The sequence below is a fragment of the Mercenaria mercenaria genome, chromosome 11 (genome assembly GCF_021730395.1).
Source record: "Mercenaria mercenaria strain notata chromosome 11, MADL_Memer_1, whole genome shotgun sequence".
Taxonomy (NCBI): domain Eukaryota; kingdom Metazoa; phylum Mollusca; class Bivalvia; order Venerida; family Veneridae; genus Mercenaria; species Mercenaria mercenaria.
The window spans coordinates 20513547-20529502 of record NC_069371.1 but is presented as its reverse complement, the minus strand read 5'-3'; the positions used below and the strand labels follow the sequence as shown (position 1 = coordinate 20529502).

Sequence of the window (15956 nt, the reverse complement as noted above, 5' to 3'; positions counted from 1 at the left end):
GTTAAAGAATACTCTGGTGATACAAAGTGTACAAGTTGAATTCAAGATCTTTCACGTTTGAAGTTTTCCAACTTGTCTGTCAAAGATTGTCCGAAAATGTTAACCTCACAGAAAAGAATTTCAGAGAAAGGACTCTAGGTACAATTTTTTTGGTGCTTATATTTTCAGGTATCTTCACCAGATGACATTGTCACTTCAACAGAGGAATATCCACCTCCAAATAAGAAGAGTCGTCTCTCTACCAGCAGTACAGCATCACAAACCAGCAAAAAGGTAACAACTTTAAATTGATATGTAGGGGCGCTGAGTGGTTAAGGTCGCTGACTGCAGATCTTTTTTTTATGCCCCTGGCATCTGCTGATGCAGGAGGCATATAGTGATTGTCCTGTCCGTCCGTCTGTCCGTCCATAAGAGGTTAACCAAATGGGACCGTTTCGTCTAGCATCAATACTCCTAACTAAAATGACTTGATACTAATGCAGATGTAACCTGTGACCATTCCTCCTCTTCAGACATCACCTGACCTCAGTTTGACCTTGACCTTGAACTTGACCTCGTTTTGAACTTGAGTTGCTTTGTATCACTGGGGGCATCAAGCGTTTATTGAACACAGCTCCTTGTTTTCTAGCTATTCTACTCACCCTGGCGTCGGCGTCGGCGTCACACCTTGGTTAAGTTTTTGCATGCAAGTACATACAGCTATCATTTAAAGGCATATAGCTTTGAAACTTATTTATTCTTTTTCTAGGTCAATTACCAACCTCACTGGGTCAAGTTCCATAACTCTAACATGTATTTTGAGCAAATTATGCCCCCTTTTGGACTTAGAAAATTCTGGTTAAAGTTTTACATGCAAGTTACTATCTCCAAAACTAATGTAGATATTGAATTGAAACTTCACATGTGCCTTCGGGGTTATAAAACTAGTTGATAGCACCAAGTCCCATAACTCTGACCTTCATTTTGGGCAAATTATGCCCCCTTTTGGACTTAGAAAATTCTGGTTAAGTTTTGCGTGCAAGTACATACAGCTATTACTAAAGGCATATAGATTTGAAACTTATTTTTTCTTTTTCTAGATCAATTACCTACCTCACTGGGTCAAGTCCCATAACTCTGACATGTATTTTGGGCAAATTATGCCCCCTTTTGGACTTAGAAAATCCTGGTTAAAGTTTTACATGCAAGTAACTATCTCCAAAACTACTACAGATATTAAATTGAAACTTCACACGTGTCTTCGGGGTTATAAAACTAGTTGATAGCACCAAATCCCATAACTCTGACATGTATTTTGGGCAAATTATGCAGCCTTTTGGACTTAGAAAATCCTGGTTAAAGTTTTGCGTGCAAGTACATACAGCTATTACCAAAAGCCATATAGCTTTGAAACTTGTTTATTCTTTTTCTAGGTCAATTACCAACCTCACTGGGTCAAGTTCCATAACTCTTAACATGTATTTTGAGCAAATTATTCCCCCTTTTGGACTTAGAAAATTCTGGTTAAAGTTTTACATGCAAGTTACTATCCCCAAAACTAATGCAGATATTGAATTGAAACTTAACATGTTTCTTCGGGGTTATAAAACTAGTTGATAACATCAAGTCCCATAACTCTGATATGTATTTTGGTCAAATTATGTCCCCTTTCTAACTTAAAACTCTTTTGATATTTCACATTTTGGGTAATAATTTCCTGCTTCGAATAGTCGAGTTTGGCTGTCTTACGGACAGCTCTTGTTTGCTTTGGTTTTGAAACCACAGTTGGGGTGTAAAATTCTTTTATGTGAGGATGAAGGTTGATGGTTCTACACAGGTACCCGCCAATGCCTGAAATGATGCTTGAAGGGGCACATGTGGTCTTCCTTTCACCAGCAAAAGCATGAGAGTCACTGTATTACCTAAAATTATGTCAGTAGGATGTTAAACCAAACAGAAACAAACAAAAAGAAAAAACAAGGTAATTTGCTACTATTTGAAAAGTTCTTTTCCAGTGTTCAGCAGACATGGTCGCTCTGTTTATGGGCGTTATATATGAGACAAGTGCGATAACTAGTCAAATAGTCTCATATAAGTTTTATAACCAAACAGATAGCCCTTGGCCATCTAAAGTTATGGCCCTTGAATTTGTTGAAATAGGGAAAGGAAACATATATTCTGCTCCAAGCGCAGCATTTTAAAAGCCAAAATTAATTTGCTGTGATGGAAGTTTACCTACTGTCAGTTGAACATAATGTATATTGTCTTCAGTCATTCATGTGTTGGAATTGTTCAGTTGCAGATGTTTTGCTGCCATTCACCACCTAAACTATTTGCTACAATTTCATTTAATTGTCTTAAAGATTTTTTTCGTTTGACTCATGAAATGAGGTTATTTTCTCATATAAAATTCTAAGTATTATATTTTGCACTGAGTGAGTTATTTGCAGAGGACAACTTATATTAGTACAAAGCTAGATTACTGGCAGAGTAATCAATATTCCTTGATAATTTGAATAAAAGTTTGTTATTATGATTTGATATCTTTGGTAAAAGCTATAAAGTAGTCCACTTAAATCAGCACTTGCTCTCAAACTGCCATCACTGTGGATAGTATTGTAAAAGTAACATAGACTGTGTTGTCTTTCTCTAGCATACAACAGCTAGTACAACAGTATCATCCACACAAACAGAGGACCAGTCTAGTGTTACATCAGAACAGTCCACAGTGCAAACAGAGGGTAAAACAGAGACCACTCCAACACCCCCACAAACTAAGTCGGATGATCCTCCTGTGTTACAATCAAGCACAGAACCAAAAACATGTAATTGTGATGTGAAATGTAATAAACAATTGAGTGAAACAGTGGAAAAGTTAGATAGGGAGCACAAAGAGGATAAGCAAAAAGCTCTTGATGAGCTTTCAGAAAGAGTAAGTTTTAATTTGATTAATTACAATAAAAAAAAAATACAGGTATATGTAAGCAGTATTGAGTTGTTTTGTAATTTTATATTTCAAGATTATAAGCTGCTGTATTTTGGCTATGAAAGAGTGTTGTATTAATTTTTGTTTTGCCTTTTGAAAAGATTTTGTTTCTGTTATATTACCACATCACTGCAGTTAGTTTGTAGGTGATAGATATCTGTGTCTAGACAGACTGTTGTAAATTGTGTGATCTTTATAAATGGTAAACAACTGACATTTACCCACCTGGTTAGCTTAATAGGGAGAGTACAGATCTATGGATCTGATAAAGTCTAAAAGGGGAATAATTTTGTAAACATGCAAAGTAGAGTTACGGAACCTATTCACTGTCAGATAATCACAGTAGATAGGTGTGTGAAGTTTTAATCCATTTAAATAAGTAGGTACTGAGATACTTCTTATGCCCTCAGCATCTACTGATGCGGGAGGCATACAGTGATTGTCCTGTCTGTTCGTCCGTACTTACGAGGTTAACCAAATGGGACCGTTTCGTCTAGCATCAATACCCCTTACCAGAATGACTTGATACTAATGCAGATGTAACCTGTGACCATTCCTCATCTTCAGACATCACCTGACCTCAGGTTGACCTTGACCTCATTTTGGACTTAAAGGTTGCTTAATATGGGCCATCTCTTGGTTAACCAAACGGGACCGTTTTGTCTAGCATCAATAACCCTTACAAGAATGAATTGATACTAATACAAACTGGCCCCATGTGGTTCTGAGACGATCTGTGTATGAAAAGAATTGGAACCACTGCCTTACCCTTGCATGATCGTAAAAGGCGACTAATAGGGTCTTAACACTTGGTTTTGCAGTAACTGTGATTCCAGCAGGTATGCAAATTTTGATTCCATGCCTCGTTTTTATTTCGATGTAAATGAGATGTGAAACCAAAATTTGTAGTCCTGTTTGGCGCCATATAACCTATACTGTGTTGGTGCGCCGTAAAACCCAAATAAATAAATAAATAAGATGTAAACTATGACCATTCCTCATCTTCAAACATCACCTGACCTCAATTTAACCTTGACTTCGTTTTGGACTTAGGTGCAAAGTCTGTCAACAAGGATGCCACTGGGGGCATCATGCGTTTATTGAACGCAGCTCCTTGTTCTTGTATGAAACTGTTGGCCGATTTTGAAATAATTCCACACAAATGAAAATCTGTTTAAAGCTATACTTGACCAAAATTTCAGATTTGAATATGTGAGCTATGACTACATACAATATAAATAAACATTACATTTATATGTTTACATACACTAACAGTAATGTGTATAAGGTTTAGAATAGTACACACTTCATACATTGCATAAATGTTCACCACTACTGAAAAACTGGAGGTTTTGTTTTTATTGACTGTAACTGCATGACATTGAATAATAATGAAATTAGCTCTGTATACACAATTAAATACATGTACTAAAGTTAAATACATTTTATGCAGATTGTCTACTTTTTAACCTTTAGCCTGCTACCGGCATGTGATTCTGCCTTTGCAGATCCGTGCAGGCTGATCTTGGTCTGCACTGTTCACTATTCAGTCAGCAAATTTTAGTTGAACACCTTCAAATAATAAATGGTACTAGTCAAATTGAATGATGGACCATTCCATTTTAGAAATTTAGCAGGCTAAGGGTTAGGTAAAAAAGCTTTTAGTGAAGTTTGGCATTGGGTATCTTTAATCCTTTACATTTATTTCCAATTTCTGTATAACTCTTATTTATTCAGTTACATAAGGATTTTGAGGAGGACAAACAGCAAGCTGTATCACGAGCGATGAGTAAACTGCAGACAGAGCTTGATCGTGTACGGCGGCAGACAGAAGATAAGTGTAAAGAACAGTACAAGGACGAGATGAAAAAGCTCGCTCAAAAACACAAGGAAACCATATCAGCCACCAAGAAGAAACAATGGGTTTGTATGATTGTGCTTATTGTTAAGATAAATGTTCATTAATGTCAATTTAATATTTGTTATACCCCCACAAAACAAGTTTGGCCGGGGGGGAGGGGGTGTATATAGGAGTGAGCTTGTATGTCCGTTGGTTTTCATGGTTTCCGGATGATAACTCGTGAAAGGCTTGACTGATTTAAATAATTTTTGGTACACAGGTGTAACATCAGAAAATACAGGTCAAGTTTGACTTTGGGATCAGTAGGTCAAAGTTCAAGGTCACAGTGACTCGAAAAACAGTTAAACTGTTTCCGGATGAAAACTTGAGAACGCTTGAGTCTAGGATCATAATTTTTAGCTCATCTGATTTTTTGAAAAAAAATGATGAGTTATTGTCATCACTTGAGCGGTTGTCGGCGTCGGCATCTGCGTCAGCGTTGCCTGGTTAAGTTTTATGTTAAGGTCAGCTTTTCTCCTAAACTATCAAAGCTATTGCTTTGAAACTTGGAATACTTGTTCACCATCATAAGCTGACCCAGTATAGCAAGAAACATAACTCCATCTTGCTTTTTGCAAGATTTATGGCCCCTTTTGGACTTAGAAAATATCAGATTTCTTAATTAAGTTTTATGTTTAGGTCAACTTTTCTCCTAAACTATCAAAGCTATTGCTTTGAAACTTGGAATACTTGTTCACCATCATAAGCAGACCCTGTACATCAAGAAACATAACTCCATCTTGCTTTTTGCAAGATTTATTGTCCCTTTTGGACTTAGAAAATCATTTTCTTGGTTGAGTATTATGTTTAGGTCAGCTTTTATCCTAAACTATCAAAGCTATTGCTTTAAAACTTGCAACACTTGTTCATCATCATAAGTTGACCCTGTACAGCAAGAAACATAACTCCATCCTGCTTTTTGCAAGATTTATGGCCCTTTTTGGACTTAGAAAATATCAGATTTCTTGGTTAAGTTTTATGTTTAGGTCAACTTTTTCTCTTAAACTATCAAAGCTATTGCTTTGAAACTTGCAACACTTGTTGACCATCATAAGCTGACCCTGTACAGCAAGCAACATAACTCCATCCTGCTTTTTGCAATAATTATTGCCCCTTTTGGACTTAGAAAATCATTTTCTTGGTTGAGTATTATGTTTAAGTCAACTTTTCTCATAAACTATCAAAGCTATTGCTTTAAAACTTGCAACAGTTTTTCACCATCATAAGTGGACACTGAACATCAAGAAACATAACTCTATCCTGCTTTTTGCAAGAATGATGGCCCTTTTTAGACTTAGAAAATCATGGGTAGGACAATATTTCTATTACACAAAAAAAATCAGATGAGCGTCAGCACCCGCAAGGCGGTGCTCTTGTTTGTACAGAGGTGTAACATGATAAAATACAGGTCAAGTTCGACTTTGGGGTCAGTCGGTCAAAGGTCAAGGTCACAGTGACCCTGAACAGTAAAACGGTTTCCGGATGATATCTTAAGAATGCTTGGGCCTAGGATCATGAATTTTGGTACACAGGTGTAACATCATGAAATACAGGTCTGTTTTGACTTTGAGGTCAGTAGGTCAAAGGTCAAGGTCACAGTGACTCGGAACAGTGAAACGGTTTCCGGATGATAACTTGAGAACGCTTGGGTCTAGGATCATAATTTTTTGTACACAGATGTAACATGATAAAATACAGGTCAAGTTTGACTTTGAAGGTAGTAGGTCAAAGGTCAAGGTCACAATGATACAAAACAGTTAAACAGTTTCCGGATGATAACTTGAGAACACTTGGGCCTAGGATCATGAAAACTGATAGTGAAGTTGGTTATGACCAACAGATGACCTCTTATGTATTTTAAGTCAGTAGGTCAGGTCAAGGTCATAGTGACCTGGAACATCTAAAACGGTTTTTGGACAATAACTTCAGAACACTTTGGACTAGGATCACGAAACTTAATAGGGAGGTTGGTCATGGCCAGCAGATAACCCCTGTTGATTTTGAGTTCCAAAGGTCAAAGGTCAGAGTGACCTGGAACATTTTAACTTTTTTTGGACAATAACTTGAGAACGCTTGGGCCAAGGATTATGAAACTTCGTAGGGAGGTTGATCATGACCAGCAGATGACCTATATTGATTTTGATATCAATAGGTCAAAGGTGAAGCAAGTTAAGCCTTGACATTGGTTTGGTTCTGTGACAAGACCATATTGTGGGGGTATAATTCGTCACTCCTGTGACAACTCAAGTTTATGTTTAAAAGCTTTCTTGCCAGTATCTTTCTTCAGCCAGTATTTGACAGTGTAGGCTGTCATTGAATTATGCTATGTTGCCTTGTGATTCAGATGTTAAAAGTTTGTTTTTTATGCCCCCGAAGGGAGGCATATAGTTTTTGAATCGTCTGTCAGTCCGCAATTTTCGTGTCCGGTCCATATCTTTGTCATCGATGGATGGATTTTCAAATAACTTGGCATTGTACCACAGTAAGAGGACGTGTCGCGCGCAAGACCCAGGTCTGTAGCTCAAAGGTCAAGGTCACACTTAGACGTTAAAGGTCATTTTTCATGATAGTGCATTCGTGTCCAGTCCATATCTTTGTCATCCATGGATGGATTTTCAAATAACTTGGCATGAATGTGTACCACAGTAAGACGACGTGTCGCGCGCAAGACCCAGGTCCGTAACTCAAAGGTCAAGGTCACACTTAGATGTTAAAGGTCATTTTTCATGATAGTGCATTTGTGTCCGGTCCATATTTTTGTCATCCATGGATGGATTTTCAAATAACTTGGCATGAATGTGTACCACAGTAAGACAACATGTCTTGCGCAAGACCCAGGTCAGTAGCTCAAAGGTCAAGGTCACACTTAGACGTTAAAGGTCATATTTCATGATAGTGCATTGATGGGCGTGTCCGGTCCATATCTTTGTCATTCATGCATGGATTTTAAAATTATTGGGCATGAATGTGTACCACAGTAAGACGACGTGTCAAAGGTCCTAAACTCTAACATCGGCCATAACTATTCATTCAAAGTGCATCGGGGGCATGTGTCATCCTATGGAGACAGCTCTTGTTATCCCCCGACGAAAGTAGGAGGGATATAGTTTTGGCGTTGTCCGTCCTTCCGTCCGTCTTTCCGTCCGTCCGGAGCCATATCTAGGAAATGGTTGGGAATATTTATTTAAAACTTCATATACATGTTCACCACAATGAGTTCTTGCGGCCCATCAAGTTTCAGTCAGATTGCCCAAGTAACACCAGAGTTATGGCCCTTAGAAGTTTCTAGTGTTAACTATATAGGGTATTATAAATATGGCAATTTCTGCATCATAACTTTTGATATATTTGACCTAGAACTATGAAACTTAAACAGAATTTAGATCACCATAATGTGGTTGTGTACACACAATTTCATTTGGATTTATTTGTAAATTAAGAGTTATTGCCCTTTAATTGTATAAAAATCCGCATATTTGTACATAACAAACTTACCATTTTGTAGAATTTCATTAAATTTCTTTCATTCTTTTCCATGAACATTTATTGTAAACATGTGAAGTTGTGTACCCACACCTGGTCACCCCCCCCCCCCCCCCCCCCCCCCAAAAAAAAAAAAAAACAAAAAAAAAAAAAAAAAACATTCCTTATTTTAGATTTTTTTCAAACAAACTTCATATACATGTTCACCACTATGAGGTTATGGGGCCCATCAAGTTTCAGACAGATTGCCCAAGTAACACCAGAGTTATGGCCCTTAGAAGTTTCTAGTGTTAACTATATAGGGTACTATAGATCTATAGATATGCCAATTGCTGCATCATAACTTTTGATATATTTGACCTAGAACTATGAAACTTTAACAGAATTTAGAGCACTATAATGTGGTTGTGCACAGACAATTTTGTACGGATTTCTTTTTGTAACTTCAGAGTTATTGCCCTTTAATTGTCTAAAAATCCACATATTTGTACATAACAAACTTACCATTTGGCAGAATTTCATTAAATTTCTTTCATTCTTTTCTGTGAACATTTATTATAAACATGTGAAGTTGCGCACCCACACCTGGTCACCCACTTGCTTCACCCTTTTACCTTTTTTTTTTTTCATTTTTAATTTTCAATCAATATTTATAATCAGCATGTGAAATTTTGTTTCCTCTCCCGTTCCCCTGCACCCCCACCCCCTAAAAAAATAAATATATACATATATCTATATATAGATATATATATTTCCATTCCTTTTTTTTTTTTAAATGTTCAAACCTTCAACATATTAAGTTGTGACTGCACAAACGTTGCCCTCAGCCATGTTCAAGATATCTTACCTGTGTTCTCTTAAGGACATCTGATCTTTTATGTTCAAATGTACATGTAAAACAGCAACACCTGGTGCCAAACCACTCAAAGACAATATTTCATTCCAGTTAAACTTCAAGCTCACATTTCAATTAACTGCATTTAATTTTAAAAGCTAAGCTTATTACAGTAAGCATATCCCATTCAAAATAAATTCTTTAGTCAGGATCAAAGTATCATACATTTATTATGTACTCTTTAATTAAACATTTGTTTTCTGTTAAATTGATTTTGACTAATGAAATTATTTGCTTCTTATTAACATCCTTAACTTTTTGCCGGATATATCTTTTTGCCATTCCTCACCACAAACCCTTTCGGCGGGGGATACCAATTCATCGAATTTGCTTGTTCAAACTTGAAAGTATTTCGGCTGAAAGATGTAAAATAAACATTTGAGAGGGAATTTTATGACTAAATTTGACACTGGGACCTGGGCCAAATATGGGCCCCAAAAGCAGCCTAAAAAATCTACAGATGTTACAAATGTTTTGATGAGGTATTCCCTGTCTTTAGTCCAGGTATCTGATGTTCTTTCTGATACATCAGTCTGTGTAATGTACATATGATATATTATTTACAGTGTTACAACTGCGAGGAAGAGGCTATGTACCATTGTTGTTGGAACACATCATATTGTAGTGTGAAATGTCAGCAAGAACATTGGCATAAAGAGCATAAACGTGTATGTAGGAGAAAGAGATAAAACCAGGGATAAACTGAATGTAGATGACCTTAAAAGGTCAATGTCTCAAGATAATGAGGTCAAAGCCATCTTGTGAGTGCGTGTTCAAGGAGAACTAGTCAACTTGAAGTGGGTAATGCATTGTACAGTGAGGAATTCCATTTAAATAAACAATGATTTGTCTCTAGGCACCAGGAAGTTAATTGGATTTTTAGCTCACCTGAGCAATGCTCAGGTGAGTTTTTCTGATCGCTCGATGTCCGGCGTCTGTCGTCTGTCTGTCGTCTGTCGTCTGTCTGTCGTCTGTCTGTCAACATTTAGCTTGTGTATGCGATAGAGGCTGTATTTTTCAACTGATCTTCATGAAACTTGGTCAGAATGATTACCTTGATGAAATCTAGGCCGAGTTCGAAAATGAGTCATCTGGGGTCAAAAACTAGGTCACTAGGTCAAATCAAAGAAAAACTTGTGTCATGCGATAGGAGTGCTGTATTTTTCAATGATCTTGCCACGAATTTTGGTCAGAAATGATAACCTTGATGAAATTAGGCCGAGTTCGAAATGGGTTCTCATCTCGGGTACAAAAACTAGGTCACTAGTCAAATCAAAGAAAAACCTGTTATTGCGATAGAGGCTGTATTTTTTCAACTGATCTTCATGAATATTGGTCAAATGATTGCCTTGATGAAATCTAGCCGAGTTTCGAAAAATGGGTCATCTCGGTCAAAAACTAGGTCACTAGGTCAAATCAAGGAAAAACCTTGTGTATTGCGATAGAGGCTGTATTTTTTCAATTATTCTTCATGAATTATTGTCAGAATGATAATCTTGATGAAAATCTAGCCGAGTTCGAAAATGGGTCATCTCGGGGTTAAAAAACTAGGTCACTAGGTCAAATCAAAGAAAAACCTTGTGTATGCGATAGAGGCTGTACTTTTCAATTGTATCTTCATGAATATTGGTCATGAATATTGCCTTGATGAAATCTAGCCGAGTTAGAAAATGGGTCATCTCGGGTCAAAAACTAGTGTCACTAGGTCAAATCAAAGAAAAACCTTGTGTATGCGATAGAGCGGTATTTTTCAATTGATCTTCATGAATTTTGGTCAGAGGATTACCTTGATAAATCTAGCCGAGTTCGAAAATGGTATCACTCGGTCAAAAAACTAGTCACTAGTCAAATCAAGGACAAAACCTTGTGTAAGCGATAGAGGCTGTAATTTTTCAACTGATCTTCATGAAATTTAGCCAGATTGATTACCTGTGATAAAATCTAGGCCGAGTTCGAAAATGGTTACATCTTGGGTCAAACTAGGTCACTGGTCAAATCGAAAGAAAACATTGTGTATGTCAATAGAGGAGTAGTTTTCAATTGATCTTCATGAAATTTGGTCAGAGTGATTGCCTATGATAAATCTAGGTCGAATTTGAATATGGGTTATCTGAGGTCAAAAACTAGGTCACTAGGTCAAATTAAAGAAAAATCTTGTGTATGCGATAGAGACTTTTTTTTCAATTGATTTTTATGAAATTTGGTCAGGATGATTGCCTAAATGAAATCTAGGTCGAATTTGAATATGGGTCATCTGAGGTCAAAAACTAGGTCACTTGGTCAAATCAAAGAAAAAACTTGTGTATGTGATAGAGGCTGTATTTTTCAATTGATCTTTATGAATTTTGGTCAGAATGATTGCCTTGATAAAATCTAGGTCGAGTTTGAACATGGGTCATCTAGGGTCAAAAACTAGGTCATATCTAAGAAAATGCTTGTTTTTTATCGCAAGAGACCAATTTTTTGGTCCAATCTTAATGAAAATTGGTCAGAATATTTGTTTCCATGAAATCACTAGGTCAAACATGTTTTACACTGTTATGGTGTGTTTCTTAGGTGAGCGACCTAGGGCCATCTTGGCCCTCTTGTTCAATTTATTATCATGTCAGAATAGAGAGAAAATGTGAAGTCTTCTGTTTCTAAAATGTGAAGTCTTCGGTTTTTTCTCAGGAAAAAGATATTGAGATGAATTTCAGCAGCTGACCTTGTAGTTTATGATATATAATGTGAATGCTTCAAAGAATGGTGAGAGCTGTTCTCACACTGTACAAGCCTGTTTACGAAAAACCTCCATTGCAGCAACCGAGCGTCTCTGACTTGTTATATTAGAGATCTACTGTAAAGTATTATAAAAATGAGGTTAAATATGAAAAATGAGGCTGGAGATGAACATGAGGCTTAAATCAGAAACAAGGTCTAATTGAAGTGCATGGGATGTGAGTGCTATGAATTTCTTTATCGTGACAATCCAGATATGAACCACGTTTTGCAGAAATGGCAAAGTGCTATATTTGCTATGTAAAAGGTTGTTTCTATTTTTATGAATGTTTCTTTTTTAATTGTTATGTAATAATGATATCATCTTTAATTTTCCCTGTAAGTTTTACCATATTTATTAAACGGTCGGTTATTTTGATTACTACATAAAAAGGGTTTATTTTACAACAGATGACCTCTTAGAGCTGATGTTTCAGATATATGGAAATATCTGTTTTGAAGATACTGCAGAATATTACCAGCTAAAAAAGAATATGCATGTTACAAAACACAAACAATATGCAAAAATAAGACGGATCTATGTTTTGATTAAACAGTCTGCCATAGTGTTTCTATAATTGTACATTTTCACATATATTATTAGTTTCCATCCTTTATTTATGTATGTTCTAAAAATAGAAAGTTCGAAGTAAGTTATTAGAGTAGAGAAAAAAACAACAACAGTGTGATACTGTAATTATAAAGAACATTAATGTGCTTTCAAAGATGCTTATGTTTTTATAGTTTGAATATTTATTAAGTGTTATGTATGTGTATATAGGCAGCATGTATATATAGATGTGTTAAAAGGGTCGGGATCTCTGTCCATTTATACTGAAAGCATGTGTAGAGTAGGTCAAATAGTATGTAAGAATGGTAGTACAGCATGTAACAGTGATTGTCCATCATGTAGCAATTGCTGTACAGTTGCTGTACTACATGTAACAATGGTACTACAATATGTAACAAAACCTGTACAACTTGTAACAGTTGCTTTACTGCATGTAACAATGGTACTACAACATGTAACAAAACCTGTACAACTTGTAACTGTTGTTTTACTGCATGTAACAATGGTTGTACAGTCTGTAATAATGTTAGTACAACATGTTACAAAGGTTGTTCAGCATGTTTCAATTGCTTTACAATTTGTAAGAATGGTCGTACAACATATAACAAGTGATGTACTGTATGTAACAATGGTAGTGTTACATGTAACAAGGTCTCGCAGCATGTTACAATTGCTGTACAACATGTAACCTTGGTTGTACAATTTGTAACAGTGGAACAGGACAATATTTAAAAGGTAAAAATGGCAGTAGAGCATGTACCAATGGTCGTACAGCATGTAACAGTTATGGTCGTACTGCATGTAACAATGGTCATACAACATGTAACAATGGCTGGGCAGCATGTAGCAATGGTCATACAACATGAAACAATCGTCGTACAACATGTAATTGTTTTAGCTCACCTGTCACAAAGTGACAAGGTGAGCTTTTGTGACTGCTTGATGTCCGTCGTCAGTCGTGCGTTGTCCGTCAACAATTTGTAAAAAAAAATCTTCTTCTTGAAAACCACCGGGCAGAATTACACCAAACTACACAGGAATGATCCTTGGATAGCCCCCTTTCAAAATTGTTCAAAGAATTGAATTCCATGCAGAACATTGAACCCGCCCAAGGGGTCACTTGATTTTACATAGGAAAATCTTAAAAAATCTTCTTCTCAAAAACCAGAATCCCTAGAGCTTAGATATTTGACATGTAGCATTGTCTAGTGGACCTCTACTAAAATTATTCAAATCATGACCCCGGGGTCAAAATTGACCCCACCCCAGGGGTCACTTGATTGTACAAAGGAAAATCTTCAAAAAATTTCTAAAAATAAACCAGAAGGCCTAGAGCTTAGATATTTCACATGTTGCATGGCCTAGTGGACCTCTACTAAAATTGTTCAAATCATGACCCCGGGGTCAAAATTGACCCCACCCCAGGGGTCACTTGATTTTACATAGGAAAATCTTGAAAAAAAGTCTTCTTCTCAAAAACCAGAAGCCCTAGAGCTTAGATATTTGACATGTAGCATTGCCTAGTGGACCTCTACTAAAGTTGTTCAAATCATGACCCCGGGGGAAAAATTGACCCCGTCCTAGGGGTCACTTGATTTTACATAGGAAAATCTTTAAAAAAATTCTAAAAATAAACCAGAAGGCCTAGAGCTTAGATATTTCACATGTAGCATTGCCTAGTGGACCTCTACAAAATTTGTTCAAATCATGTTCTCTGGGGTCAAAATTGACCCCGCCCCAGGGTCACTTGATTTTACATAGGAAAATCTTAAAAAAATCTTCTTCTCAAAAACCAGAAGCCCTAGAGCTTAGATATTTGACATGTAGCATTGTCTAGTGGACCTCTACTAAAATTGTTCAAATCATGACCCGGGGTCAAAATAGACCCCACCCCAGGGGTCACTTGATTGTACATAGGAAAATCTTCAAAAATTTTCTAAAAATAAACCAGAAGGCCTAGATCTTAGATATTTGACATGTAGCATTGCCGAGTATACTTCTACAAAATTTATTCAAATCATGACCCCCGGGATCAAATTGACCCCGCCCCATGGGGTTACTTGATTGTAAATAGAAAAATCTTCAAAATTTTCTAAAAATAAACCAGAAGGCTTAGAGCTTAGATATTTGACCTGTAGCATTGCTTAGTGGACCTCTACAAAATTTGTTCAAATCTTGACCCCCAGAGTCAAATTGACCCAGCCCCAGGGGTACTTGATTGTACATAGAGAAATCTTCATAAATTTGCTAAAGATAAACCAGAAGGCCTAGAGCTTAGATATTTGATCTGTAACATTGCCTAGTAGACTTCTACAAACTTTGTTCAAATCATGACCCCCAGGGTAAAATTGGCCCCACCCAAGGGGTTACTTGATTGTACATCGGAAAATCTTCCAAAAAAAATTCCAAAAATCATCAGTTTCACATTTGAAACATGTAGCTCATATTACTCAGGTGAGCAATTCAGGGTCATCATGACCCTCTTGTCTGTTCATAGCTTTTTGTTAGTTTAAGCTGATTTTATGCATGTTCTTTAATTTGGATCGATCAGAACATGGTTTTATTGAAAGAAAACTGGGGCCTGCATGACAAAGAGGTTAAGGTTGCAAACTTAGATAACTTGCCTCTCATTAAAGTAGGTTCTAAACTTTGCTGTGGATGTAGAATTGTTTATGGGAGGAAGCCATCTATTATAGAAAGTCTGTCGTTCTAATGAGGTGCCGGAAATGATGCCTATAGGAGAACCTAGGGTCGTCTAACGCCACAAAGAACTGGAAAGTTGCTCTATGACCTATAATTGTGTTAGTGTGACATCTGCATTTTAAATTTTTAGCTCACCTGAGCACGAAGTGCTCAAAGGTGAGCTTTAGTGATCACCCTGTGTCCGGCGTCCGTCGTCGTCCGTCGTCCGTCCGTCCGTCCGTCCGTCCGTCGTCAACAATTTGACTGTTAACACTCTAGAGGTCACATTTTTGGCCCAATCTTAATGAAACTTGGTCAGAATGTTACCCTCCATAAAATCTTGGACGAGTTCGATATTGGGTCATCTGGGTTCAAAAACTAGGTCACCAGGTCAAATCAAAGGAAAAGCTTGTTAACACTCTAGAGGTCACAATTTTGACCCAATCTTAATGAAACTTGGTCAGAATGTTACCCTCCATAAAGTCTTGGACGAATTCGATATTGGGTCATCTGGGGTTAAAAACTAGGTCACCAGGTCAAATCAAAGGAAAAGCTTGTTAACACTCTAGAGGTCACATTTTTGGCCCAATCTTAATGAAACTTGGTCAGAATGTTACCCTCCATAAAATCTTGGATGAGTTCGATATTGGGTCATCTGGGGTCAAAAACTAGGTCACTGGGTCAAATCAAAGGAAAAGCTTGT

General features: G+C 36.9%; 1 protein-coding gene across 2 annotated transcripts in view; it reads left to right on the top strand.

Moving 5' to 3' along the window:
- Positions 1-10365, top strand: part of LOC123532418 (zinc finger MYND domain-containing protein 11-like) — a 45900-nt gene extending 35535 nt beyond the window's left edge. The window contains exons 13-16 of one of the 2 annotated variants that reach the window (XM_045313844.2): positions 169-273; positions 2633-2911; positions 4703-4888; positions 9810-10365. In XM_045313844.2, coding sequence (XP_045169779.2) covers positions 169-273; positions 2633-2911; positions 4703-4888; positions 9810-9932 — 693 coding nt within the window. In that variant the 3' untranslated portion in view covers positions 9933-10365. The remainder of the gene's footprint in view (positions 1-168; positions 274-2632; positions 2912-4702; positions 4889-9809) is intronic. The other variant, XM_045313846.2, reaches the window with a different exon arrangement.
- The last annotated feature ends 5591 nt before the right edge of the window (positions 10366-15956 follow it).